Below are 26,974 nucleotides of genomic sequence, written 5' to 3'. Positions count from 1 at the left end.
TGGGGTCTGAGGAGGGCAGTGGCTTCCCTGCCCCATAGCAAGTTACATCCCTGTTTTAAGCCTTAATCCCTTTCATGTCCAGCAAAATCCTTAATCCTCTTAGTTTGTGAGTTTGTGAGTCTTAGCTGCGAGTCATTTTCAAATCTTGTATCGGGTGGCGAAAAAGTCAGCTAAATGATTTGTTCTTGTGAATATGTGGGGCATTTGAAATTGTAATAGAATATAGAGAAGAAAACGGATCTAATTCGCACTAAAAAACTCTAGTTTTGTCAATGACTTCCATTTTCTGCTCAACAGCTTGTGTTGGTTTATAGTCTAATTTTTCTAGTGACAATTAATCCTGGAGATATTATAATGCATTGATTTAAAATCAAATATCTCCTTTGATTTCTAAACCATCCTTAATACTGTGGTTTACTAACCCAAGAAAGTGTCCGTTTGAATGGTGGCACAGGACCTACAGCCCTAGCCTGTTCTATATTTTTAGTCGGTCATATATAACTTAATGTCTAATCGGTCACATTAAGTTCCTTGCAATTGGGACGAATTTTAATTAATGAGAGAGTATTTGTATTGCCTATTTTTCACTCGAACAATTACGAGCCCTTAGAAAACAAAAGATGGGGAATTGCACAAGTCCACCCGAGGGAGTTCAACTATGCAATCAGTCTCACGGTCAGTATCGCCACGCTTTTATGTCCAAATTTGGCGAGTTTTTGGAACCAAATGCAACTAAATAGTTGGGCATGCTGTTAATTTAAAATGCCGCGATCCGGTTTTTCTATTCATTAGCTCCTTTCAACTTAAGGCATTGCCTTCAGAATCTCAATAATTATTGTTAGTCAACAGTCATTGACCTTGTCTAAAAAAAATAATTATTAGTAAACCGTTCTATTGTCGTAGACATCGAAATCGACGAAAACGTAATGATAGCTTTTGAGCCTATTAAATAAATATTGACTCAAAGCAATTTATTTTCTTTTGTCATGCCAACATTTTTTTATTTTATTTCGTAGATCCAAGTAATATTCCAGACCTGTGTTGTCAAATGAAGCTCAAAATGGAAGTTAGGAGAACATGCAGTCAAGTGTATCACTTCTAATCAGCCTTGAACGGGGAACCTCATTGGCACCCCTTCCTGTCCTTACTGTTACTAAACTTTCAAGTCAAATAAATTTGACTTGATATTGACAATACCATCTTAAAGGGCCATGCGCACCTGAAATGGCACTCTGGGTGCTCTTTCTGGAATGGAAAGACTGTTAAACATGGAAAGGGTACCGTCACAATGTCGATGGTTGAAAATCCCTGTCATAAGGTTTACAATTCCCCGTCTAGTATACTCCCCTCTCAGCCCATTTAATAATTTTCATAAAATGTCCGCTGACTAACATAATTAGACTAGTTCTGGTGGCTATAGTCCAGTAAAAGTACGGAGAAAAGTGGGTCGACCCGGACAAAATTGCAACAAAAGGTTTTTTTACACCAAAATGTTCAGAAAAAATCGCTGAACAACATATCCAAAATTCGCTAAAATTGCCCGCCGAGAAAACCTTCTGGGGCTGCTTAAAGAGGGTGGAAGGGGGCGAAAAAATAGTTTTTTTTTCATTTTTGACATTTAGGAAGCTTTTTTTACACTAAAATGCTCAGAAAAAATCGCTAGACAACATATCCAAAATCCGCTAAAATCGCCGCCGGGAAAACCTTCTGGGGCTGCTTAAAGGGGGTGGGAGGGGGCTAAAAAATAGTTTTTTTTTCAGTTTTGACATTTACGAAGCTTTTTTACACTAAAATGTTCAGAAAAATCGCTGAACAACATATCCGAAATCCGATAAAATTGCCCACCGGGAAAACCTTCTGGGGCTGCTTAAAGGGGGTGAAAGGGGTGAAAAAATCTCTTTTTCGAATTTTTTTATTTTGGTACTTTCGGAGACTTGATTCTGGTATAAATCAAGTCGCTGAAACCGAAAATGATATAATTTTTATTGTAACACTTCTCTAACTTATATTAAACTACAAAAAATAAGATTTTAATAACTCCATTGCCAAAATAAAGGAAGTAGCTTTTCTCCGAAGTTTTACACAAAGATCAGATCGGTCAGTTTGTTATAAGAAGAAGTGATCGGTACTGGGCTGGATTGTCACCGGATCTAGTCATTGAGCAAGTTCTAATGCGCAGTTTGAAGACAACAGGTGAACTAACTCGTGGACGGGGGATCACAAACTCAGCGTCTGATATGGGCTTTTTCAATGCCGATCTCTACTGAAGTAAATGCCTCAATGCAAGGTATGACTAGCCTCAGTTACTCAACAAGCGATGAACGCGTCGAAACGTTCCAGTGGCGGATGAAGAAAGATACTGATGACACGAAGGCGGTCCTGGACTTTTTGCGAACCCCGATTCCATTCAGAGAACACGGAGGGCTCCTCAACATCGTTACCAGCGTAACTGCATCAGCTAATGTAGATGCGGACACCGCGAAAGAAATTGGAGCCCGAATTCTAGACGAAATGACTGGGAAGGCAGCTGATTCATTTTCGTTCCGGAAGAAAGACAAGGCTGTTACAATGGTATCCAAATCAGCCGTTAATATTGATGGTGAACCGGTTCATGTAGATCAAGGGCTTCTGTTCCAGCGCTTAGCTACGGTGGCGAACCGGGAAGTATTCGACCTTCGAGACCTTTTGTCGTATGAGCTTTGTACGTATCCCCCATCCCTTTTTGTATCCTATGAAGTTCTGCGTCCTGCTGACAAACCATCTCTGTCAAACGCAATTCGCAAGGAGTTAGGGGATCATTCGGATGAGCACTTAGACTCTTGCCACTGTGTCGTTGACGGTGGCTGGCTGCTCAAGAAATTGACTTGGCAACCCAAATCTACATTTGACTTCATTTGCGAAAGTTACGTCAAGTATGTCACCACTAGATTTGGAAAAGCTTCGAAGTTTTTTGATGGATATGACAATGGTCCTTCGACGAAAGGTATGGCTCACCTCAAACGTTCCAGGGGTAAACAGTGTCCAGTGGTAGAATTCACTGGTACAATAAAGTCAACAAGAAAGAAGGAAGAGTTCTTGTAGAACTGCACAAACGAGCAGCGGATAATTCTAGCAGTAGGAGAAAAATTGTCCTCAGCAGGTTGTTCGGTACAACATGCCTCTGCTGACACGGATGTCCTGATTGCAACCACAGCCATTCATAGTGCAAGAACTCAGTTGACGTGTCTCATCGGAAACGACACTGACCTCCTTATCCTTCTCTTCTATCTTGTCACTGCCAACCACAAAGGGCTGTATTTCGGATCCGAGACGAAAGCTTCAAACGAACATAAGCTTCGGAATATTTGCTTCATCAAAGAAAAACTAAAGGACATGTGTGGTGTAATTCTATTTCTGTATGCGTTCCCCGGCTGTGACACCACTTCGAGATTACAAGGAATTGGTAAATCTGTTGGACTGTCATTTTACCGATCTGAACCGTCTTTCCCTGAGTCGCTAAGGTCTTTATGGACTCGAAGGCTACGAAAGACGAGCTCATTGTAGCTGGTGAACAACCTCTTTTGAGAATTTATAAAGGAAAGCCTGAAGAAACTCTCGTGTCCATGAGACATCGTCTGTTCTTGGCTAAGCTCGCTTCCTCTTCGGCATTTGTCTGCCCTGATCTGATGCCTCCCACACCCTCAGCTGCGAAGCTCCATTCTTTTCTCGTGTATTTGCAGTTAGTGGAATGTAAAAGTGAGGCTGCTGCGATGAAACCGGAGAACTGGGGATGGAGACTCTGCTGATAGTTGCATCCCAGTAATGACGGAGAAGATACAAGCTCCCCAAAGTCTTCTTCAAATTATCTGCTGCAAATGCAAATCAGGTTGCGATACGGCCAGATGCACTTGCCGTAAGAATGGCATGCCCTGCACACTTGCTTGCGGAGAGTGCATGAGAACAAGCTGTAATAATTCTGAACCAACATCTCTAGAAGAAGAAGAATTTTAGTAATTTGCAATAACGGTGGTTGTTCTCTTTTGTAGTGCTCATTAATGAAATGATGATTCTCAATATAATGTGATCTAAAAATTATGATTATCAAAACTGTGATTTATATATAGATGTCCGATCCGTCTTTCCGTGAGGCCGCTAAGGTCTTTATGGACTTGATGGCTACGAAAGACGAGCTCATTGTAACTGGTGAACAAGCTCTTTTGAGAATTTATAAAGGAAACCTGAATAAACTCTCGTGTCCATGAGACATCGTCTGTTCTTGGCTAAGCTCGCTTCCTCTTCCGCATTTGTCTGCCCTGATCGGATGCCTCCCACACCCTCAGCTGCGAAGTTTCATTCTTTTCGCGTGTATTTGCAGGTAATGGAATGTAAAAGCGAGGCTGCTGCGATGAAACTGGAGAACTGGGGATGGCGACTCTCTGCTGATAGTTACATCCCAGTATTGACGGAGAAGAAACCAGCTCCCCAAAGTCTTCTTCAAATTATCCGCTGCAAATGCAAATCAGGTGGCGATACAGCCAGATGCACTTCCCGTAAGAATGGCATGCCTTGCACACTTGCTTGGGGAGAGTGCATGAGAACAAGCTGTAATAACTCTGAACCAACGTCTCTAGAAGAAGAAGAATTTTAGTAATTTGCAATAACGGTGGTTGTTCTCTTTTGTAGTGCTCATTAATGAAATGATGATTCTCAATATTATGTGATCTAAAAATGATGATTATCAAAACTGTGATTTATATATAGATGTGTTAATGTTTTTGTTATCCAACTGTAAAAGAAGCCAATAATAAGAATGATTTTTCAAGTTTATATGTGTCTATGCCTATAGTTTCCCTTTTCTGCAGTCTGGTCTTCACACGGTTGATTCTCGTCGGATAACCAGGTTTCCAACGATTAGCGAAGCAACAAAGAGTAGGGTGCTTCTCTGCTCCTTTAAATTGCCGTTCGAGATTTTCCTTTGTTGCTATTTGAAGTATTTCAGGCTTCCATTGATCTGATCTTTCTAACACTTCGGAAGAAACGCTATTTCCTTTATTTTTGCGATGAAGTTATTAAAATCTCATTTATAGTTTAATATAAGTTACAGACGTGTTACAATAAAAGTAACATCATTTTTGGTTTCAGCGAGTTGATTTGTACCAGAATCGAGTCTCCGAACGTACAGAAATAGCAAAAATTGAAACAAATTCAACCGCTTTCACCCCCTTTAAGCAGCCCAGAAGGTTTTCCCGGTGGGCGATTTTCTTGGATTTTGGATTTGTTGTTCAGCTATTTTTTTTTTGAACATTTTAGTGCAAAAAAAACTTCCTAATTGTGAAAAAAGAAAAAACCGATTTTTTTGTCCCTTACACCCCCTTTAAGCAGCCGTAGAAGATTTTTCTGACGGGCGATTTCGGATATGTTGTTGAGCAATTTTTTCTGAATATTTTAGTGTAAAAAAAGCTTCCTAAATGTCAAAAATGGAAAAACCTATTTTTTTGCCCCCTTCCACCCTCTTTAAGCCGCCCCAGGAGGTTTTCCCAGCGGGCGATTTTAGTGGGTTTTAGGTACGATGTTCAGCGATTTTTTCTGAACATTTTGGTGTAAAAAAACCTTTTGTTGCAATTTTGTCCCGGTCAAACCGTACTTTTACTGGACTACTATGCTAGTTCTGCTCTAGTAGGGTCAATTCACAAAAATATAAGGAGGGGATTTATTTTTTGATATCTAGGGAGGGGACAGTTTTGTTGTTTTTCTTAATTTGTTTTCCAGTAAAAATACCAAAAGGGATACTTTTCAATGAAAATACTCCAAAAAAGGTACTTTTGAAATTTGGGGCAAGGGGAAACCTAGCCCCCTGCATACCCTGCCCCCTCTGCAAATGAAGCCACTTGAATTAGAAGGCGACTGCAACATTATAGAGATATGTTTAAACTCAATTTAGAGCTCTTGACCATATCAACGTGCTTTTTGTAGATTTATGTTGGAGAAGAACATAGAAAAAGGAGAGTAGAGTGACGATAGAACTTCGAGTTCTTGGCAATCTTATAGTCTTGAATTTCTAGCACGTAATAAACGAGTTATTTGAACAGCAAAGTATAAAACAAACACTATTAAATAGGACAGGATGGTCTATGATTAGAACCTTTCGTTGTGGCCGTAGTAAACCAGATTCGAATCTTAGTGAAGACAATTTTTTTTCTGAATTAGTTATTTATTTGTAGCGCTCCACTAGCGGTGAAAAAAAGACACTTCAGTGCTTCTGCTCAAAAAGTGTACAAGGTTTTTGACCATGGTAATAAAGTGATGGAACTTTATTTCTAATGATCAGATTTCCTAAAATACTGAAGTCTAAGGAGCAAGAATAATGAAAGTATACTTCATTGCGGCAGAGCAATTGCAGTAATAATAGTTACACGATTGAACGTTTTGAATAAACGAAGGAAAGAGTTTTATTTAGTATTAAAAGACCAATTGTCAATAGTGTGGTAACATACAAATAAACTTAATGAAAAACTTACAAAACCACAAATAGACACTAATATCGCAAAACATTCCCGCAATTCAATTCCCGCTAAATTTTTATATCTAACTCCCATTATCTTATATCAACAACAAATTTCTTGTCTACCAACTCCTTAAAAATGCTAAGGATAACGTAGGCTACCCCATGCACTGTTCATACGACAAAATTGCAGATTTTTTTTAACGGAAAGTTTAAGACAGTTGCGGAGTAAAACCTATAATTAATGCCCTATTTTAACAAAAAACTTGTGTTGATTTCTGCAGTTTTGCCCCCTATGTTTGAAAAGATCTTTTTATAAGATTTATTACATGTATTTTTATAACCTGAAAATAAAAATAAAAATAATTTTTAAATGAAGAAAGTTTTTTTTAATGAAAGTAAAGAACTTACCTTAGACTTTCCTCCAGTGCCTCTAGGGCGACAGTGAGTAGCCCCCAATCTTCCCTCCGGTAGGCTGCTGCATAGATATCCTCCCACTATGGTTAGAAACTCGTCTGAAGGGCTCTTCGATTCCCTTCGTAAGCCTCCGGAGAAAGTTCTTTGGTCTTCCTCGGTGACGAGTGCCTTCCGGTTGTCAGTGGAGGAGAAGTTTTGAAAGTCTGTTTTTTAAACATGCACAGTAAATTATAAAAACATTTTCATTTAATTTTGGCGATGAAACTAAAGAAGACAATAGGATTGCTGGTTATAATACGACATTAAGCATAGGTTTTACTTCCTACCTTCCTTAAACTTTTCCACAAGATATGGGCAACTTTTCCACACAATTAAAGAGTGTGAAGGGTATGTTGTCACCGGTATACTTTAGAATTTGCTAATAAAAAATTATATTATTTAAATTAAAATTAAAATAAATAAATGCAATTTTTTCATTGGCTAGGTTTTTTCAAAGCGTGTTTTTTAGTCTCAATTCCTAAGGGGGCTGGGAGAGGAGTATACAAAAGGGAGAGGGTTGTAAATCTCCGGTTAAGGATTTTCGACAGTAGAGATTATAATAGTACCCTTGTTATGCTTCCTAACCTTTCTGAACTCCAGAAGGTGTAAGATGGAGTTAAGAAGACGGACTTATAAGAGGCAGTAGCATTTAAATTAGCCGTTAAACATGTCTCACCGATCTCGAGGTAACCTGCTAGTTCTGACAGAACAAAAAAATTTGAAATAAATAATGAAATGTATGCTAACCATGCCAAAAGCGATTATCCTCCTTTTTCAAGATGGGGACCTCTTGTAAGGGTTTTAGTAATGTAATGTAAACCTCTTGTAATGTAAACCTCCGTGTAAGGGTTTTAGACATGACAAAACGATTAGCTGTCTTAGGATTTGTATTTCCTGGGTATTTTCACACTTTTTGGGCAGGAATTTATGTTGGCAAAAAATTATACTTTTATTGGTGGTTACAGCAACAGCAGCAACCTAGTAAAGAGCAAACGAAACTTTCTAAAGCTTGTTCTGAATAAAAAAAACATCCAATGAGAAAATTTTGCCATTTAACGCTGATTTAGGAATGGTAACTGCTATTTCGATTAATCTTTATAATAAAAGTTAACTGCGAAAACAAATTTATATAAACATTGAAAAAAATATGGAACCCCTCGAAAATGCCCTTGAATTGAAATGAAAAGTCCACAATTAGAACCAGCAAAATTTTTTGGTGCTTTAGAAAAAGCTTCTCATTTCAGCTCAGCGGTCCTTGTGCTTCAGCAGTCTTCTTAAAGTATTGGTAAACAAATCACATTTTAGTGCAAAGAGCGAAGGGTAGAGGAGGGGGCAGCCCCCATCATATATGGAATGATTTCTGATCGTTTAAGTTTTAATGTTGCTCATTACTTTCATTTATTTTCTTGTTTTGATTGAACCTTTCAACTATGCCAAATGAAATGGGTATCTCAAATTTTTGATCGGATGTCTTTAGGAAAAAAAGGAGAGTGTGAGGGGGACTAGTCACCCCAAATTCTTTATGGTCACTTAAAAAAGCACTAGAACTTTTAAAATCCGTTCGAGTGAGCCCTCTTCCGTTCTTCTAGGACCATGGGTCGATACGATCACCCCTAGGAAAAAACCCGCCTAAGAAACAAGCAAATAAACATACGTCCGTGATATTTCTTCTGGCAAAAAAAAAAAAAATCAAGATTCCACATTTTCGTATATAGGAACTTGAAACCTCTAAGGGGGTTCTCTGATATGCTGAGTCTGATGGTGTAACTTTTAGTTATATCGCTTGACTTTTTGGGTGTGTTTTTTGGCACCTTTACTCAGGCTCGTAGCCTTTGATGGGTATCATTAAACTTAATAGACTTCATATATTTGGAATCAGCATAAAAAACCAATTCTTTTGATGAATTAATTGTTATAAAAGTCCTTTCTTTAGATTTTTGGTAACTCTTGGATCGAGTCGCTCCATGCTTACAGTTTGTTACACCGAACTGTTTTATAACAATGGTGTCTCTGGATAGTTTCATAGCTTTAACATGAAACTTTTCTTTCTAAAGAAAAATCTTTAAAATCCCAAGGAATGTTTTGTAGAAAAAGAAAATCATCCTTCGAATCCTTTCGTCAAACACTGCAAGGATCTAAGTCAATTCCTTTTTTTGTAGAACAGAAAAAAAGACAAAAAAAAAATCATTTTAAAGCAAAGCAATCAAATTGAGGCCTTTTTGCTAGGGCTGAATGACGTTACAAAATACAAACACTAGCTGCCATTTTAGATTTAGGAAATGAGTTTGTCACCTGTCTGTCTGTCTTCTCTCCCAAGACAAGAAATAAACTATGAAGTTTTTAGTACAGAGTCACATTTTCGTCAGTGTGGAAGCGTTAAACCAAGAGAATAAATAAGCAAATCTAACTAGTTGAGTTTGACAATGCTTTTCATCTGTAAAATTCAAACATTGATAACGTGTTGGTTCCATGCAAAGCTATACACTATGCTGCTTAATGCCATATGTTTTAGCTCATTTTTTGATGATTTTTACTTATTTTTTTAATTTGGTGGCTGCTTCTACCAAAAACTGCATAACTGCATATGGAGGTTTTTTCCATTAAAAATTGAATTTCTAATTTTTTTTTTCGAGTTTCGAAAGACATATATGGCTGTTTAATTTTCCACTTAACCAATCAAAACACTCATATTTCATTTTCACTGTCTTGACAGTTTAATATTTATGTTTCCTCTGGAATATGGAGTTTTGCGACAAGCCTGAGTAGAGTCCTAGGTTCCATTTCTACCGCTGCTATAGGAATTACCATGCTATTTGCTTGGAGCTATAGGAAAACATTTCTATAGAAGTTCTACACCTTTTCAAAGAGAGTGAGTATCCTCTCACACCTGTTCTATTTCTTAGAAGTGTGTGCAAACAGACTGGTTTTTCTGATTTTTTGGACAATCGCCTTATATTGAGAGTGATTTGTTATTAATGTGTCGTTGCTAATTAAAAAATTGGATGCCACAATCAGGATTGTTTGATTGACATTTGCAAAAAGGGATAAGGGATTCGCGAATTGGACTGTACGAACGATCTTATTTGAATAATAGGGAAAAAACAGAGCTAGATAACATTTGCGAATTGGATCGTATGAGGATGGAGAAAAAGGGTTTAAGTGATTAGCAGTTAAGGTAACCCCGAAGAGCATGTTAACTCATAGCTTATTTATTATAAATTTGGAACAATATCAATCTATGGAAATGGTTAACGATGATAAAATGGTCTTATGACTTGACCTAGCTTTACTTCTTCGATATGTTCTGTATAATACACAAGTGGCGTTTGAACAGTGTTGTCAATTTAAAATAGAGTCTAACGTTATAGTATACAAAAATGTTGATACTAAGAGAGATGTAGATGACAAGAACAGAATTTTAATAATGGATAGCTTTACTTTTTCGATGTGTTCTGTATAATACACAAGTGGCGTTTGAACAGTGTTGTCATTTTAAAATAGGGTCTAACGTTATAGTATACTAAAAAGTTGGTACTAAGAGAGTTGTAGATGGCAAGAAACTAATTTTAATAATTAAATTCAGAACAAACCTTAGAAATCCTTGCAAATCAAGTTGTAAGGTGTATGTGAGTACGAACCATCAAGGATCATAAGCACCAACGACCCTAACCAGCAGAGACATCAACCCCCCAAAGGTCCCCTATCCCCAAACTCGACGAAAAATTTTTTGGACTTCGAAATTATTCAAATTTTTTTTACGTATCTTATGACATAAATGACATAAAATATGCTTACGGCTCTAACAATTGTACTCTATGCTTGCTCAGAGACACGATGCGGCGTTCCCACTGGTACTTTATGGCGGGTTATCGACACTACCTAGTTTATTGCATGTAATGAATCATTATTTTTCTACACGATGGAACGATAGACACATAAGTCATATCTTTAAAAAAAGTGAAGATGGAGCATTTTAATAAAGTGTGCTCGCATGACAATGTTATTGTAGGATTGAATGCCGACAAGGAGAAGTATTTAAACTATGAAACAAGTACAAGTGGTAGCACTATTGGAAATGTATGCATGCATTGTCATGACAGTAAGGAATGAAATTTCTTTGGAGTACCGAAAAAATTCAACTCTTATGTTCGTGGATATGCAAGATTGACATCTCCAGAGATGATTGCACTCAAAGAGAATGCCAACATAAAAATAATCGTTGATGTTCGATGACAACTCCGTGCTACTGTTGCAGGTAACACATTACCAGCTGATACATCCTATCGCCAGCTTTCGGGTATTAGCATACAACGGAAGATCAAAAAAAGAAAGGCCTACTCTTCTACTAATATCATAAACCATATCTTGTCTACGTGCCGAAACTGTTACATGTGTAAAAATAATGTGATAATAAACAGTGAAATTGCCAGAAAAATAAAACGGGCTTTGGCAGAAAATATCACTAAGGAATATAAAAATGAATTGATGAAAATCAAAGTACCAGCAAACGTTACTACCATTGATCAAACAGTCAATGAACCAAATAATACCAACGACGAAAATAATATAGAGCTTATTAATGAGACACCAGTAAAAGTCGTGTATGACTAAAAATGGAATAATGATTATTCTACGTATTACGAACTAAGAGAAGACAATAACTACAATATCAAGAGAAAACATGGTAAACTATTTTATGGAACGGATTCAAAATGTGCATCCGTAGTCGGATATGCTGGATAAAATTGTCAAAATCTAAGTATCAGATTGAATAAATGCTTTATCAACATCATTTGTCGGATATGATGGATAAAATTGACAAAATATAAGTATCAGAGTGATTAAATGCTTTATCAGCATCCTTTGTGGGATATCTCGGATAAAATCTAAGTATCAGAGTGATTAAATTCTATATCAACATCTCTTTCTTGGATAAATGGGATAAAATGACAAAATATAAGTATAAGATTGAACAAATGCTTTATTAACATCTTTTAAATGCATTATCAACATCGTTTGTCGGGTATATCGGATAAAATTGACAAAATCTAAGTATCAGATTGATTAAATTCTATATCAACAACCCTTTCTCGAATCTGGTAAACTATTTTATGGAACGGATTCAAAATGTGCATCCTTTGTCGGATATGCTGGAAAAAATTGACAAAATCTAAGTATCAGATTGAATAAATGCTTTATCAACATCATTTGTCGGATATGACGGATAAAATGTACAAAATCTAAATATCAGAGTGATTAAATAGATAAAAATGACAAAATCTAAGTATCAGATTGATTAAATTCTATATCAACAACCCTTTCTCGAATACATGGGATAAAATTGACAAAATCTAAGTATCGGATTGACTAAATTCTATATCAACAACCCTTTCTCGAATACATGGGATAAAATTGAAAAAATCTAAGCATCAGAATGAATTATTTTTTTTAAACCAACATCTATTGTCAGATACATCGAATATAATTGACAAAATCTAAGTATGAGAGTGAATACATGCTTTATGAGCATCCTTTGTCGAATATATCGGATAAAAGTCATGAAATCTAAGCACCAGAGTAAATAAATGCATTATCAACATCATTTGTCCGATATGTCAGTTAAAATTGACATGTCGGATAAAATTGACGAAATCTAAGTGTCAGAGTGAATAATTTTTTTTCTCAATATCTTTTGTCAGATACATCGAATATAATTGACAATATCTAAGTGTTAAATTGAATAATTTTTTTATCAGCATCATCTGCCCGATACATCGGATAAAATTGACAAAATTTAAGTATTAGACTGAATATATGCTTTATCAACATCATTTGTTGGATATGTCTGACAAAATTTTTTTATCAAAGAAAAATATGAATGCGTTTTCGGTGTAGTACGAATGGCTTGCAAAAAACACGAAAATTCTATCAGAATGAAAAAATTCTTTATCAACAGCCGTTGTCGAATATGTCAATATGAAAAAAAATTGTAAGTAAGTAAGTAAGTAACAAATTCTTTCTTGATTAAACCTCTTGGCTAAAAAATACAGAAATTTTATTCAGGAAATTATAAAAAAAAATTGAACAAATTATTTATTAACATTCATTATCGATTGATGTCACTTCCTAGACAGACAATATAGCAATTTCACAAAATCTAAGTATAGGAGTGATTAAATTGTATATCAACATCCATTTCTCGGATACAGAGGAAAAGGTTGACAAAATCTAAGTCTTAGGGTGAATAAATTTTCTTATCGACATCTTTTGTCAGATACATCGGATAAAATTGACAGAATCTAAGTGTCAGAGTGAATAATTTTTTTTATCAACATCCTTTGTCAGATATATCAAATAAAATTGACAAAATCTAAATTTCAGAATAAATAAATGTTTTAGCAACATCATTTATCGGATATGTCAGATAAAATTGACAAATTCTAAGTATCAGAGTGATTAAATTCTATATCAACAACCCTTTCTCGAATACATGGGATAAAATTGAAAAATCTAAGCGTCAGAATGAATTGATTTTCGTATCTCAACATCTATTTTTACATCCACCAAATATAATTTTCAAGATATACGTGTCAGAGTGCATAAATGCCTTATAAGCATCCTTTGTCGAATATAACGGGTACAATTTACAAAATCTAAGTACCAGAGTGAATAAATGCATTATCAACATCATTTGTCGGATAAAATTGACAAAATCTAAGTGTCAGAGTGATTAATTTTTTTTCTCAACATCTTTTGTCAGATACATCCAATATAATCGACAAAATATAAGTGTTAGAGTGAATAATTTTTTTATCAACATCCTCTGTCAGATACATCGGATAATATTGACAAAATCTAAGAATCAGACTGAATAAATGCTTTATCAACGTAATTTGTTGGATATGTCAGGCAAAATTTTTTTATCAAGTATATATCTGAATGCGTTTAAGGTATAGTACGAATGGCTTGCAAAAAACTCAACAATACTATCAGAATGAATAAATTCTTTATCAACATCCGTCGTTGGATTTGTCATTATGAAAACAAATTGTAAGTAAGTAAGTAAGTAAGTAACAAACTCTTTCTTGAATTCACTTCTTGGATACACAATACAGAAATTAATTCAGTAAATTATGAAAAAAAAATGAACAAATTCTTTTTTAAGATTCTTTATTGATGGAAGTCGCTGCTTAGACAGACAATACAGCAATTTCACAAAATCTAAGCATAGGAGTGATTAAATTCTATATCAACATCCATTTCTCATTTTTTCAAAAAAAAATATAGTCCAATAAAAAAAAGTGCTACTACAAACATTATTTTTCTAATAGTAAAGGTCATGACTAACGTGTCTATGCCATTCTCATTTTGAGTTTGGAAAATATTAAATGTGATGTTTTTTTGTTTCAGGTATGTTTCATCTCATTCGAAGAAATTTAAAAAAAAAGTTGAAAAAATATATCATTTAAAAAAAATTAAAAAAAATTCAAAAAAAATGGGGGGGGGAGGGGGCCAAACAGTTGGAGAGGAGGGGGGCACCCTTCGAATTGGGGCATAGAGGACCTTTTGGGGGTTGAGGTCTGCTGGTTAGGGTCGTTGGTGCTTATGATCCTTGATGGTTCGTATTCATATACACCATACTGATTGATTTGTAAGTATTTCTAAGGTATGTTCTGAATTTCATTATTAAAATTCTTTTCTTTCCATCTACATCTCTCTTATTATAAACTTTTTAGTATATTATAACGTTAGACTCTATTTTAAACTGACAACACTGTCCAAACACCACTTTTGTATTACACAAAACACGTCGAAGAGGTAAAGCTATCCATTATTAAAAGGATTTTCTTGCCATCTAGATCTCTCTTAGTATCTAATTTTTAGTTTACCATAACGTTAAACTCTATTTTAAATTGATAACACTATTCAAACGCCACTTGTGTATTATACAGAACACATCGAAGAATTAAAGCTAGGTCAAGTCATAAGACCATTTTATCATCGTTAACCATTTCCATAGATTGATATTGTTCCAAATTAATAATAAATATGCTATGAGTTAACATGCTCTTCAGGGTTACCTTAACTGCTAATCACTCTAACCCTTTTTCTCCATCTTCATACGATCCAATTCACAAATGCTATCTAGCTCTGTTTTTTTCCCTATTAGTCAAATAAGATCATTCTTAGAGTCTAATTTGCGAATCCTTTATCCACTTTTGCTAAGGTCAATCGAACAATCTTGATTGTAGTATCCAATTTGTTAATTAGCAACGACACATTAATAACAAACTACTCTTAAGATAAGGTAATTGTCCAAAAAAATCAGAAAAACCAGTCTGATAGCACATACTTCAAAGAAATGGAACAGGTGTGAGAGGATACTCACTCTCTTTGAAAAGGTGTAGAGCTTCTATAGAAATGTTTTCCTATAGCTTCAAGCAAATAGCATGGTAATTCCTATAGCAGCGGTAGAAATGGAACCTAGGACTCTACTAGCCTGTAGCTATAGCTTATACTAAAAGAAGTAGATACTTAAACCAACAAATTCATCAGTTTCAGATCTATCCGTTCATTGAACCAGACGTATGATATATGATATTACTTAGATTTATTCATAGAGATTGATGTTTAATTGTCTAAAAAATAGGAAAATGATTCTTTTTTCAACAGTGTTCGACGTGTTTTTCAATCTAAAGAAAATGCAATACAAATTTCAAATGTAATTTGGTAGATGAATAAAGCTGATTATTGCTATTGATTGACAGCTATTTATTGACAGTGAAATTTTCATTTTGTGTTTTAAAATTAAAACGCAGAAGGAAATGATCTTCGAAAAATTTGAAATACTTTTGGCCAAATAACCACATTATCCTGAGCTGAATAACGCATAACAGGCCTAACTTCCAAAATTTATTCTCGCTTCCTTCTATTTAAGCTAATTAATCCTTCAAAACCTGGGCCCTTGACCCAGGAGTTGCATGGATTGCGTTAATTTGAGAATGTATCCATTTCTTTTATTTCGAGCTTTCTGATAAAAATACCAAACTAGATATTTTGACACAACACCAGATTAGGTCGTGAAGGGAGGGGAAGTATTCAGGAGGAAGTCGGAGCCCCCCTCCCCCCAATACAAAAGTTTACCAAATTTCTGATCTTCTCTTACTAGGATTATCAAATATGTTTTTTTATTGTTAGCCCCCCCCCCCCCCTTCAGGAAAAATCCTGTAAAACTGCCTTGTGGTGGTCCTTGGAACAAAAAGTGGCACAGATTTTTGTCTTTTTTAAAGGCGTATATCTCTAACCCCCGTTCAAACGAGACCTCTAAAAAATATATTATCACTGGTTCGATGCTACCAACTGTGGGGAAAAACAAAACAAAAATAATTTAATACGCACCCGTGACGTTAGAAATGCGAATTTTTTATTTCCGTAATTAGGGACTTGAAAATTATGTTGTTTTTTTTGCGAATTTAGAATTCGATAGTGTGATTTCCATCAGGATCAGATTACTTCTTTTTTGTTGGAGGGGGGGGGGGTTACCTTTTTGATGAAATAATGCAAATTTAATAAAGCTAACAACTTGTGACGGGACATCTTTAACTTAACCAAATGTAACATATTTGGAATAACCATATAATATTCTATGGTTTCTAACGCAACTGTGACGTTAGAAATGGGAATTTTTTATTTTCGTAGTTAGGGACTTGAAAATTATATTAGGGTGTTTCTGCGAATTCAGAATTCAATGGTGTGATTTCCTTCAGGATCAGATTACTTCTTTTTTCTGTGGGGTGGGGGGTGCTTCCACCTTTTTAATGAAATTATCCAAATTTTTTAAAGCTAATAACTTGTGACGGACATCTTTAACTTAAACAAATGTAATATATTTTTAAGATTAAGATTAATCATGATTCTCTCAAAGTATATATTGTTTCCGAAATTCGTTTTTTTTTAGAATTTAATTTAGCATTTGCAGAGGTTTTTCTGTACTTAGAGTTCGTTACCACAAGCTGCTTGATAATGAAGCCTTACCCCTAGGTTTTCAACCTTCACTTTTCCTTCTAATACACTGTATGTCGTCAACGAAGCTGCTAGGATAATACTGCTAGGATTAGGATAATACTGCTAGGAAAACTGCTGGGGTTTTCCTTCAAACAAAACCATAGATTCTCAGGAAGTCCTTTAGACGCATTACTTCCAAATAACTTTCAGCGAGAAATTCCTAAAGTTGACGCATGTTTAAGAGGCTACTTTTAGGGTCAAAAGGCTCTACAAAAACCAAAGTTGCTTGCAATTAAGCTGCACACTTAGTTGGCATCTTCTCCCAATTTTCTGCTGCCTAAATCTTTTCCCGATGTTATTTTGCGTGGCTTTCCTCCATTTCCATTTATATTCTCCTCTGTCAATGTTGAAACAAACAATGCATTAATTACAATAAAGCCTTTAAATGGTGAAACCCCCACAACTAGTGATGATTCTCTAAAAAATCCCCTTTTATTTTACAACGTGGGGTAATTTACTTTTCTACTTTTCTCATTAATGCTGCTTCTTGTCGTAGTTATGAATCTCCTTAATAGACGAATTCTCCTTCCCCATGCTAAGAGTTCTATTTACAACTTTCAATGATTTTATTACTCTTCATAAGGAACTTGTTTACTGATTTAATCGACTGGTAGAAAACTATAAGTAGCTTCCTAAATTATTTTTAATCATTATTTTATTCCCATATTTTATTTATAGCTTTTCTAGGTAAATTAATACCTTTTCCTATTATTTAGCCAAGAAGAAAGTGAACATATCACTAGATGCCTTTTTTTTCTTTTTCCAAAAATAATAATCATTTCTGGGGCAAATCCAATTTGAGCCTTAATGGGGCCCTAAAAGGCAACTTATTGTAGTTTTTAGGCTATGATGGAAGGTTAAAACATTATTTAAAAACTAATGAAGCACAAAACTAGCTTTTGAGTAAGCCCTGAAACAACTAGGATGTTTCAGTTCCCTGCTAGTAACAAAGAAAAAAAAAGGCAGAATAAAAAAAAAATCAGTCAAAAGGTAATTTTCATTGCTGTTCGAGGTTGGGGCTGGCCTAAGTTTTCTGTTTTTAGCCCCTTCAAGGACTCAAAAAAGAATTATTATGGACTCAAAGCGATTGCCATACTTCGAAAGATTATAAAAAAAGACATCAAGTGATGTAATCAGTTTCTTCCTAGCTAAATTATATGAAAAGTATAAATTTACCTAGATTATTATATTTTATAGATTAAATAATTGTTATATAAACAGTAATAAATTAAAACCTTGAAAGCAAAATGTTTTCTGAGGAGGGAGGGGGAGGAGGTTAAACAGTTCAGGCTAGATTAGTCATATTTCAGCATGTGTACCTACATTATTACTAACCTGTAAACTATCCTATTGCAGCTAAATTACTCGATAAAAGCCCTCCTGGAATATCCTTCAGTAAAGATACTCTAGGGCGGTGATACCAGAGGTGTAGGCGCTACTGAGATTTATGAGAATGAAAAACCAGCTTATATGTTTTTCTGTATCAGTAATTATTAAAATTTATCTTTTAAGTAACGTTATATACGTTAGTTTATGGCTGTGTTGAATGGGTCCAACAGTCCATCTGACATGTTTTGTTAATTAAAAAAATAATAACCACAAAAGAATGTAGTAGCTTTTCTGTAGCGACAGAAGAAGTTGAATATTTAAAATAGGGAATTTTTCAAGAAGTGAAGGAACGCAACCGTACACATTCTATTTCCTAAGCAAGATTACTGATTTTAGTCCTCAGGAAAGATCTCTAAAAGCTTTTACTTTATCTACCGGTTTTTTGTAAACATATTTTTTTTTCTACTATATAGTTGCCTCATATATAATAATTTTTTCTATAACAAGACTCTTTAGCACTGTCAACAATAATGATACACGGTTAGTTTTGATGCACCTTTTTTTACCCTATGAACAGTCGAAACTCGCTTTAAAGGAGTTTTACGAGGGTTCCCTGGAAGCTAAATCTATCGGGGGAAATGGTAACGCCCAACATTGCTAGTTTAAATTTTCTTTTAATTTTTTCTGCCTACAAGTTTCCCGGTAAAGGTAATCGTGGCGACGGAGATGACGACGGTTAGTTCTATTATTTGTCACAAATTTGGTAGGAAAGATATTTGAAATTCTATCTAAGAGAGAGTTAATCATATATGTAATGATTCTCAAGACAGTTGCCGTGTGAAATTACTTCTGAAGCGACCTGAGGATCGGGCCAGAAGCTGAAACCTTACAGATCAGTTTTCATAAAGCTTGACTTGAGCTATATGAGTTGATGGTGATCCAATAAAAGAGGGCAGATAAGCCCAATCATGGACCAGATGCTAGAGTTATTCTCGTCACGACTATCACATTCTAGCGAGTAAACCCTAAAAAAAAAACTTGATTATTTAACATTTTCTTTGCACGTTCTATTCTTTTTTACTTTTTAAAACACCTAATAAATACAAGATGTAAAAAAATGACTACAGACAATGGTTAACGAGCGTTTTTATATATTTCTGTTCAGAATTCATGTTCGGTTGCAGGAAAGGAAGTAGCACTTGCCAAAATTTCTGGTAAAACTTAGCCAAGTTTTTAACCGTGGCAGAGATGGTGATTTAATTCTCGAACTCAGTTTTAGTCACGTAAATTTGAAAGTAGACGTATGCGGAATTGATGTTCTGTAACTAAGAAGCATAAGGATAAGGATTCATTTTCTACCTTGTGCGACGTTGTATTCAACAGTCAGCATCAATAACAGTTATGATAATGTGTTGTTACAACTGAACCTTTTCTATTGTAGTCTAGAAGACAAGCTGTCTAATTGGTGTAAAAATACAACTTGAAATAATTCTATCCCTTTAATATTTTCCAAAGACTTTTAGGGCATATTTTTTTAATCAAGACATTGCTTCCTCCACATACCTTTCCTAAAAAAAAGTATTTAGTTGTTATAATGTACAGTAAAATAAAGACGTGTCTTAAAACACAAGTTTGATTGTTGAAATAAACATGGTCAAGGTGTTCGTAAAGGTTTTATGGTGTTGTTGTATTTGTTATAATCTTTATTCTGTTCTCGACATTAGTTTATGTGGAATCTTAAGAATCAGAAATAAAATATGTTGCAAAAATCAAGTTTAATTCTGGCTCAATTCCTCTCGGTTTTAACATTCTTATTTTCCAGATATTCCCTGAATGGAGTAGTTCCAACTAAAACCAATGGATATCTCTCAGCTGCATCGACGGTTCACTCAACACGATCTTACAGCACTAATAGTGATCACTATGCCATAGTTCATAGCAGGCCAGGCTCAGGGTATTCACCGAACGGCGGAAGACCAATACCTCCCTCTCGACATAGGGGACCAGGATCCACTGGATCCAACTATTCAGGAAAGGACATGAAATACTAGGAGGCGGAATCAAAAGTGATGAAAGTAGTGAAAGCATCGTGATACAAGAAAATAATGAGAAAATTGCTATCGCTGATATAACATTTAGTAAGAGTTAGTTAATTTCCTTTTCTTCCATGAGTTTCATGATTTCATGATCGACAAGACACTATAGTGCAATGGCTGCAACTAAATTAGCTTTATAGCTGCCCCCTTTAATGCCTATTTAGTCTATATTCATCTGCTCTATTATCCTTATATCCAGAGTGGAGGTGTCAAATGATAGTATCAGCCAAAATTGCCACCCTTACTTTGACATAAAAGTTTTCCCTTATAAATTGACTATATAGCTATGAAGATCGCACTGGCTTCTCCTCATAAAAAACAAACATAACAGTAATTCCAAGAATCGAAGACTTTCAACTAAGACAGAGGCAGGCAAGCAAATATATATGACTATTTGGACTATAAAACCAATAGGCCTCCACAGCGGAAGAAAAAAAAGTCTGACCTGAATCAGTTCCATTGAATCAGAATGACCAGTTCAAATTAACTGGCTTATTGAGGTAATATTTAAATATTTTGTGGTAACTTCACAAATCACCACTCACGTCGGCATTGAGGGTGTTTCTGAGGTTGTTTTGGGGAAATTTCGACAAGGCAATTCCCACACTGGTTAGTACGGATGCGTAGGAAAAACAGGAAAAACCACCGGATTTGATGGTTTTCTATAAGAAGGACGAGATTCCTGGCCTAGATTTTCCTTTAAAGTCATACTCGAAAGGTTGTTCCAGTTTTAAGAAAAAAGGAAATCATGTAGATGTTCAGCAACTCAACTGTGAATCATATTTTTTAAGAAAAAAAAACATACTTTTGTGAACAAACTTAACGTTGTGCTACAATTCATCTGATATGATGTCAATGATCAATCTTTGTTTTTTTGTAGATGTTCTGTATGAACAGTTTCTATTTTGTTTCCTTTAGTTTTGATGTAAACCGCTCCCGGTGTTTAGTCACAAACTTAAACATAACGAATTCACACTTTTCGACTTTTTTATGTACATTCCTTGCTCCGGAAAAGAGCGTAATTTTCGTATAGGACCTTGAACTAACATAATTTTGATATTTTCTCTGATTTATTTTCTTCTGAGATTACTTTCAAGCCTTTGTAAAAATAGGTTTTGTGGAACAAAAATGGGCTATAGTCCCTCCTTGTGGTTGAGGCTACACTGGGTCTTTCTCTACCGCTAAAATGCATTTCTACTGACTGCAAAGAGTATGGGTAACTTATATACTATTTATAAGAGGAATTTTATTAAGAATATTATTTTCAGAGGAGTTGTCGAAGCTTCTTTCTGAAAGAACAAAGCCTATTAGGACAAGTCCCCAAAACTCAGCCCGGCAGTACTAGCTTGTTTAGGGTAAACTCCGCCAGGAATACCTAGAATTGAGCTTTTCCCGATGATCCGTCGCCACCTGGAATTGCCTCCCAGCAGAGGCAATTCCTGAAAATTCCTTGCTTGAAGCATTCATGTGAAGGTACAGCAAAAACATCAAAGCAGAAAATAAAATGAGGAAATTACAAAGAAGAGCGGCATATCATCATTGTTGATAGAGCCACGAAGATGTGTAATAAAATAAATAAATATGTTACTTATATTCTTTGACTGGCTGAAACATAAGACATAAAGCAGGAAATATTTTCTCGGTTCTGGAAATGAACCAAATCCAAATAAATGTAAATAATTTCTTGGCTTTAAGAAGGACGTGAACTGCTGTCACTTTTATTTATACATGAACATCTGTGACGGAATTTAAAAAGAAAGTTGTTGTGTTTACAAGCGGGGCCATAGTTCTTGAAATGGGTCAAATAGAAGGAAGTGACACCTCTAACTCTAACTTTGTCACCTGAAAACGTGCTTTACGCTGTATATTTAACAATAATAAAAAAGTAATATTCATTGATTTATATAGGAAGTAACCGTAGGCAATTGAGTTTTATTTTAAAGATAAAAGAGTCGATTTGTATCCCCTGTTAGAGCTAGTATGAATCGGACATATTTAAGTGAGAGTCACCTTGAATACTGCTCGCCTTCTCGATATATTCAGTTTTTCCTGGTCTAAGCATGTAGACAGGAACATATAAATGGGAGGGGGTAGGGTCTGGATTTTGTAGCTTAGTCAAAGTTCGAAAAAATTGTACGGGTAAATTAAATGAAAATATAGGATATTACCGATGACCTCGTAAAATTCCTTAGATTTGGAAGACACAGGTATAGGTTTTAAGGTCCTCCTCCTCTGTGCATATGCTCTCCTCATCAATTAAATGCGTGAGACTCAAGCTCAATTCCAAGAAAGTAGTTATTCTTTTGGAAGACTGTATGTGAGTCTTCCAATGTATGTGGGTGTAAGGTCGTTAAAGCAGCAAAAACGATACATTATGTGCAAATTATTTGACAATATGAAGAATTATACAACATGAATTATAAGATTAATGGAGGCGCCTGTGCCCAAGTCCCATTTCCATATCCTCCAGTGTATGCGCCTGTCCTTTTCCCAATTTGAGTTTTATGGCTCCTTGTCAAGCTGCCGCGTATTTTAATCTAGAATGGTGCACTGTTCCTTTTACAAATTTGCAAAGGTCGAGCAAGCCGCTTCAGGTAACAACCCCTTTCAATGATTTTGCATGTTTATGCCCTAATTATAGATTGAAATGGATGGTCTTTAAGATGCATTTGTTTTATTTCCAAATAGAAATACCAAGAAACATTGAAGGAGCGTTCTTTTTTATGGACTTGAAGCAACGTTCTTTTTTATCCGTATGTGACTCACCTTCAAAATGCACCTAATTAAAAAATGACACTTTTAAATGGAGACTAATGTTGAGTAAGATTTTTGATATCTTAGAAAATTCTTAGAAAAGCGAGCGTCGGCTTTAAGTTTTGCTCTCTGTTTGTTTCTTTCAGGAAAAGGCTTTAAATTGTTATCAAAACAGCCAGTCAATTCCCATTATTTTTGTCAATAAAACTCAAGTGAATAACAATGGAAGAGAAAAGGAAGGCCAACAAAAATTCGTATGACCTTCAGTAAAATCTGGGGAGAGGTGGTTTAAGGGAGGGATAGAGGGGGCACTTGCTCCAGGCGCAGAAATTTTAGGAGGGCAAAATTTCAAATAAATATTCTAATGGTTATAATCAAATTGTATTTTTATTGAAATAAAGTAGAAGGTGCAGTTAATAAAAGAAAATAATTAATAAATTATTAATTAACTGATAAAATAAATTAAATGCAATGAAATGATAATAATTAAAGAATTAAATTAAAATAATTCATAATAATTAAATAATTTAAATAATAAATTAAAAAATCAAATAACAAATTATTAATTAATTAAAATTAAAAATAATTGTGTTGATATATGAAAATTTGGCCTGAAAATTTTATAGGAGACACGAGGAGGAGGTGCTAATCAATATTTTGCCCTGGGCATAAGAGTCACCAGAGCCGCGACTGAATCTGGGACGTCATTAACGAAGGCCTTTAAAGAATGTCTTTTGTTTGTCTTACACATCCAACATAATGTTTATCAAACCAGAGTCGATTTTTCTCATTTTCTTCATCTGACAGCTCCTTTCGACAAAGGATCTTTCTCTCAAAATGGCACCAAAATAAATAAAACTCCTTTTTGTATTAACAAGACGGGATGTATAGAATAAACTGATCAAATACGTCTATATTTTTAACAGTCAGGTTTACGGCTTGTAAAATTGTTTGGTAATTTAGAAAATAAAAAAAAATAGTGTAGCCTGCATTTGGCGCCCTTTGTAGATGCCTGGAGACATAAATCGGGAATGACAGAAGATTGTTCCCAACAATTCGTGTAAACGTATAATTTACTGTCAACTTAAAAAAGTGAATTCTAAATGAAAACTAAGATTTAAAACAGTACTTGAAACTTCAAGATAAGTGGAATAAAATCAGTAAGGCACTAAAGTTTTCCGTAATTATTTATTAAATCAGTATATAGGCAAGGTTTTTTTTCTGTGCTTTGTATATTTTGAATCTTGTGCTGAAGATAGTCAAGATATGTCAGTAAATCTGTTGTTCGAAAAATTCCTCGTTTAGTTTTAAATGACTATTTTCTTAATATTCGTGGAAACACTTTTGTCATTAATGACAATAATAATAAAGAGAAAAAAGTCTAACAGTGTCTAGAATGGCAGAAACCTACATATACTAAAAAATGGTCTTCACCAGGCACTCTCGACTATAGTTCTAATCTTTATCCAGTAATGTGGGCCTACCTAAAAATATTTAAAGATTGAGATCAATTAAGAATATGTACAATTGAAGTTATTCATAACATGCAGTTCGAGTTGTGACGCATTAAGGAATGCTGGTACACCGATATCGATCGTTCTGGTATTGGGTGTGTCGAAAACGGCATTTATTGTTGTGAGACGGGTTTTAGGAGGGGTTTTAATCTCATATACAAAAAATAAAAATGACAATCATAGACTGTATGCATGACTGTTTCTGAGTAAGTTTGGGAAATATCTGCTTTAACTTCTTTCCGCGAAAAAATAAAATTGGAAATGATTTGAGTCCTTTAGAAGTCAATTCTCTTATAAATTATTTTTACATTGCTCTCGATATTACATACACCACTTGTCGTAACGACAACCAGAAAAACAATAGTAGCAAAACTTTTATTTTTCAATTTCTTGTCGATATCCGACCTGACTATTCCCAAGATATTGATTACAGTATCGGACATGGTGCATTATTGTATGTAATAACAGAAACGTGACACTTCTTGAAGCGAAAAGAAACAGCGGGTGACAGATTATAAAAGAATCAGTGTTGGGTAGACGGTTTCCTCTTATTCTGTGACAGGTTAGATGCTAATACAAAAGAATAACTGATCTTGTTGTCATATTAATCACTTTAATTTGTTCACACTATTTAATATGTGAGCAAGGATGCGCATAAATCACAAACAACTAAAACATAAATTATATACCATGCATGTCAGTCAAAAAGAGAAACTGATATAGCTTCCAGTTGAAATATATTACATTAATGCAGAACAATGGAAAATCTTCAAACATAATTAGTTTATTATTGATTCAAATATCCATGATAATTTAGTTGATTGAGAGGGTTGGGAATAAGTGGCATATTCACGGAACCCCCGAGGATATTGGAGTTTGACTGAATTTGACAAAGGAAAGAAAAATCACTTTAAGAAAAATGACCTTGAGGTGTTGCTTTCTTTGTTTTTAAATTTGTAAAATGACCTTGAGATTTTTCTTTAAAGAAAAATGATCTTGAGGTATCCATTCTTTGTTTTGAAATTTATAGTAGGCCTACGTATTTAAAGTATGTAATTACCTCCATAACTCCATAACTGGAGAACGGATCATTTGATGAGTTGCGAAGGTTTGCTGAAGAGCTGTCGTGCAGGAACTTGTAGTTATGCCAAAGGCCCCCTCAAAAGATCAATGCTATTATGATTTTCATTATAATATACTATATTTTTATGCACTTCCCCTAGTTTTTGTGTCTGTCCACAATTTGGGTTAAGTGTTTCTTTGATGTGTAAAGCTTCCCCGGGGCATCTGGTAATAAAGATAATAATAGCCACTGTTAACTGTATAAATCTTATACTGCACTAACTTTCCCTAATTTCATGTCTCGGTGACACAGAAATGACGAACAGTTTCTTCCGAGAATAATACGATTTATTAACATTTTACGTCAGGAGAGACAATAAGATAGTTTTATGCTTCTGTTTTTACCTCTTTTTTTCTTTGCATTTTTATCCATATCCGCTCCTCAAGTGTGACAATACTAGTGCGATATACGAGCTTGAAAATTATCATGGGGCTGAGATAATAAGTAACTGAATCCTTCCATAATGGTTAGCATTTTTTTTTGTTCTTTTCTTCGTTTTTTTGTGGTTGCTTTATAAAAAGGGACTTTGACCCTTTGAAAGAGTGATCATTATAGTAATATTATCATCATACCATATAGCGCCATTTTTTCTTTTTTATTTTCTGTCTGTTAGAAGATCAAAATAGTTATGTTATCCAGCCTTGAATATTTTACTAATGTTTGCATAAAACAAAGCTCGCGTATGGTTTTTCCATTTGAGCATAGTCATAACTTTACTCTAAGCATACCAGTCTCAATAACCACAAGATAAACAATTACTTTACTGACTAACTTTTTTTTACATTTTAAAGATGAGTAGTTGAGAAAAAAAAAAGTTTTAGAAAATTTTTCAGGGTTCAATATTTGAGCTGATTCTTGAAAGTTTCATTTTTCTGCATCAGCTAATTTTTTAAATATATATTTTTTAGATAGATATAGATATTTATTGCAATAAAAGCCACTTTGGGCCATGGCAAAAAAAAGGAAAATCACACAAAATAATAGCACATGATTATAACACTCATAGCAAAGTATGGTAGCCTACATAACAATAACAACGCAAAATTACAAAACATTACAAAAACATAATAAAGCACAATATACCATTAAACTAACATAAATAGATAGATGTATGTTACATCTATCAAGGGCCATGACTACAAATGACTATAAAAGA

The 26,974-nt window shown here is 34.7% G+C and overlaps 1 protein-coding gene across 1 annotated transcript in view; it reads left to right on the top strand.

The window, feature by feature from the left end:
- Positions 1 to 26,815, top strand: part of LOC148944489 (uncharacterized) — a 163,009-nt gene extending 136,194 nt beyond the window's left edge. Inside the window, exons 9-13 of the mRNA XM_089099940.1 lie at positions 2,270 to 3,027; positions 4,355 to 4,626; positions 6,201 to 6,279; positions 19,662 to 19,693; positions 20,154 to 26,815. Of these exons, the coding sequence (XP_088956066.1) occupies positions 2,270 to 3,027; positions 4,355 to 4,626; positions 6,201 to 6,279; positions 19,662 to 19,693; positions 20,154 to 20,382 (1,370 nt within the window). The 3' untranslated portion in view covers positions 20,383 to 26,815. The remainder of the gene's footprint in view (positions 1 to 2,269; positions 3,028 to 4,354; positions 4,627 to 6,200; positions 6,280 to 19,661; positions 19,694 to 20,153) is intronic.
- The last annotated feature ends 159 nt before the right edge of the window (positions 26,816 to 26,974 follow it).

Source organism: Artemia sp. Qi Xiang Cuo, chromosome 14, assembly GCF_049724085.1.
Source record: "Artemia sp. Qi Xiang Cuo chromosome 14, ASM4972408v1, whole genome shotgun sequence".
NCBI classification, from domain to species: domain Eukaryota; kingdom Metazoa; phylum Arthropoda; class Branchiopoda; order Anostraca; family Artemiidae; genus Artemia; species Artemia sp. Qi Xiang Cuo.
The sequence above is the reverse complement of the archived record's forward strand: the minus strand, read 5'-3'. Positions and strand labels throughout refer to the sequence as shown.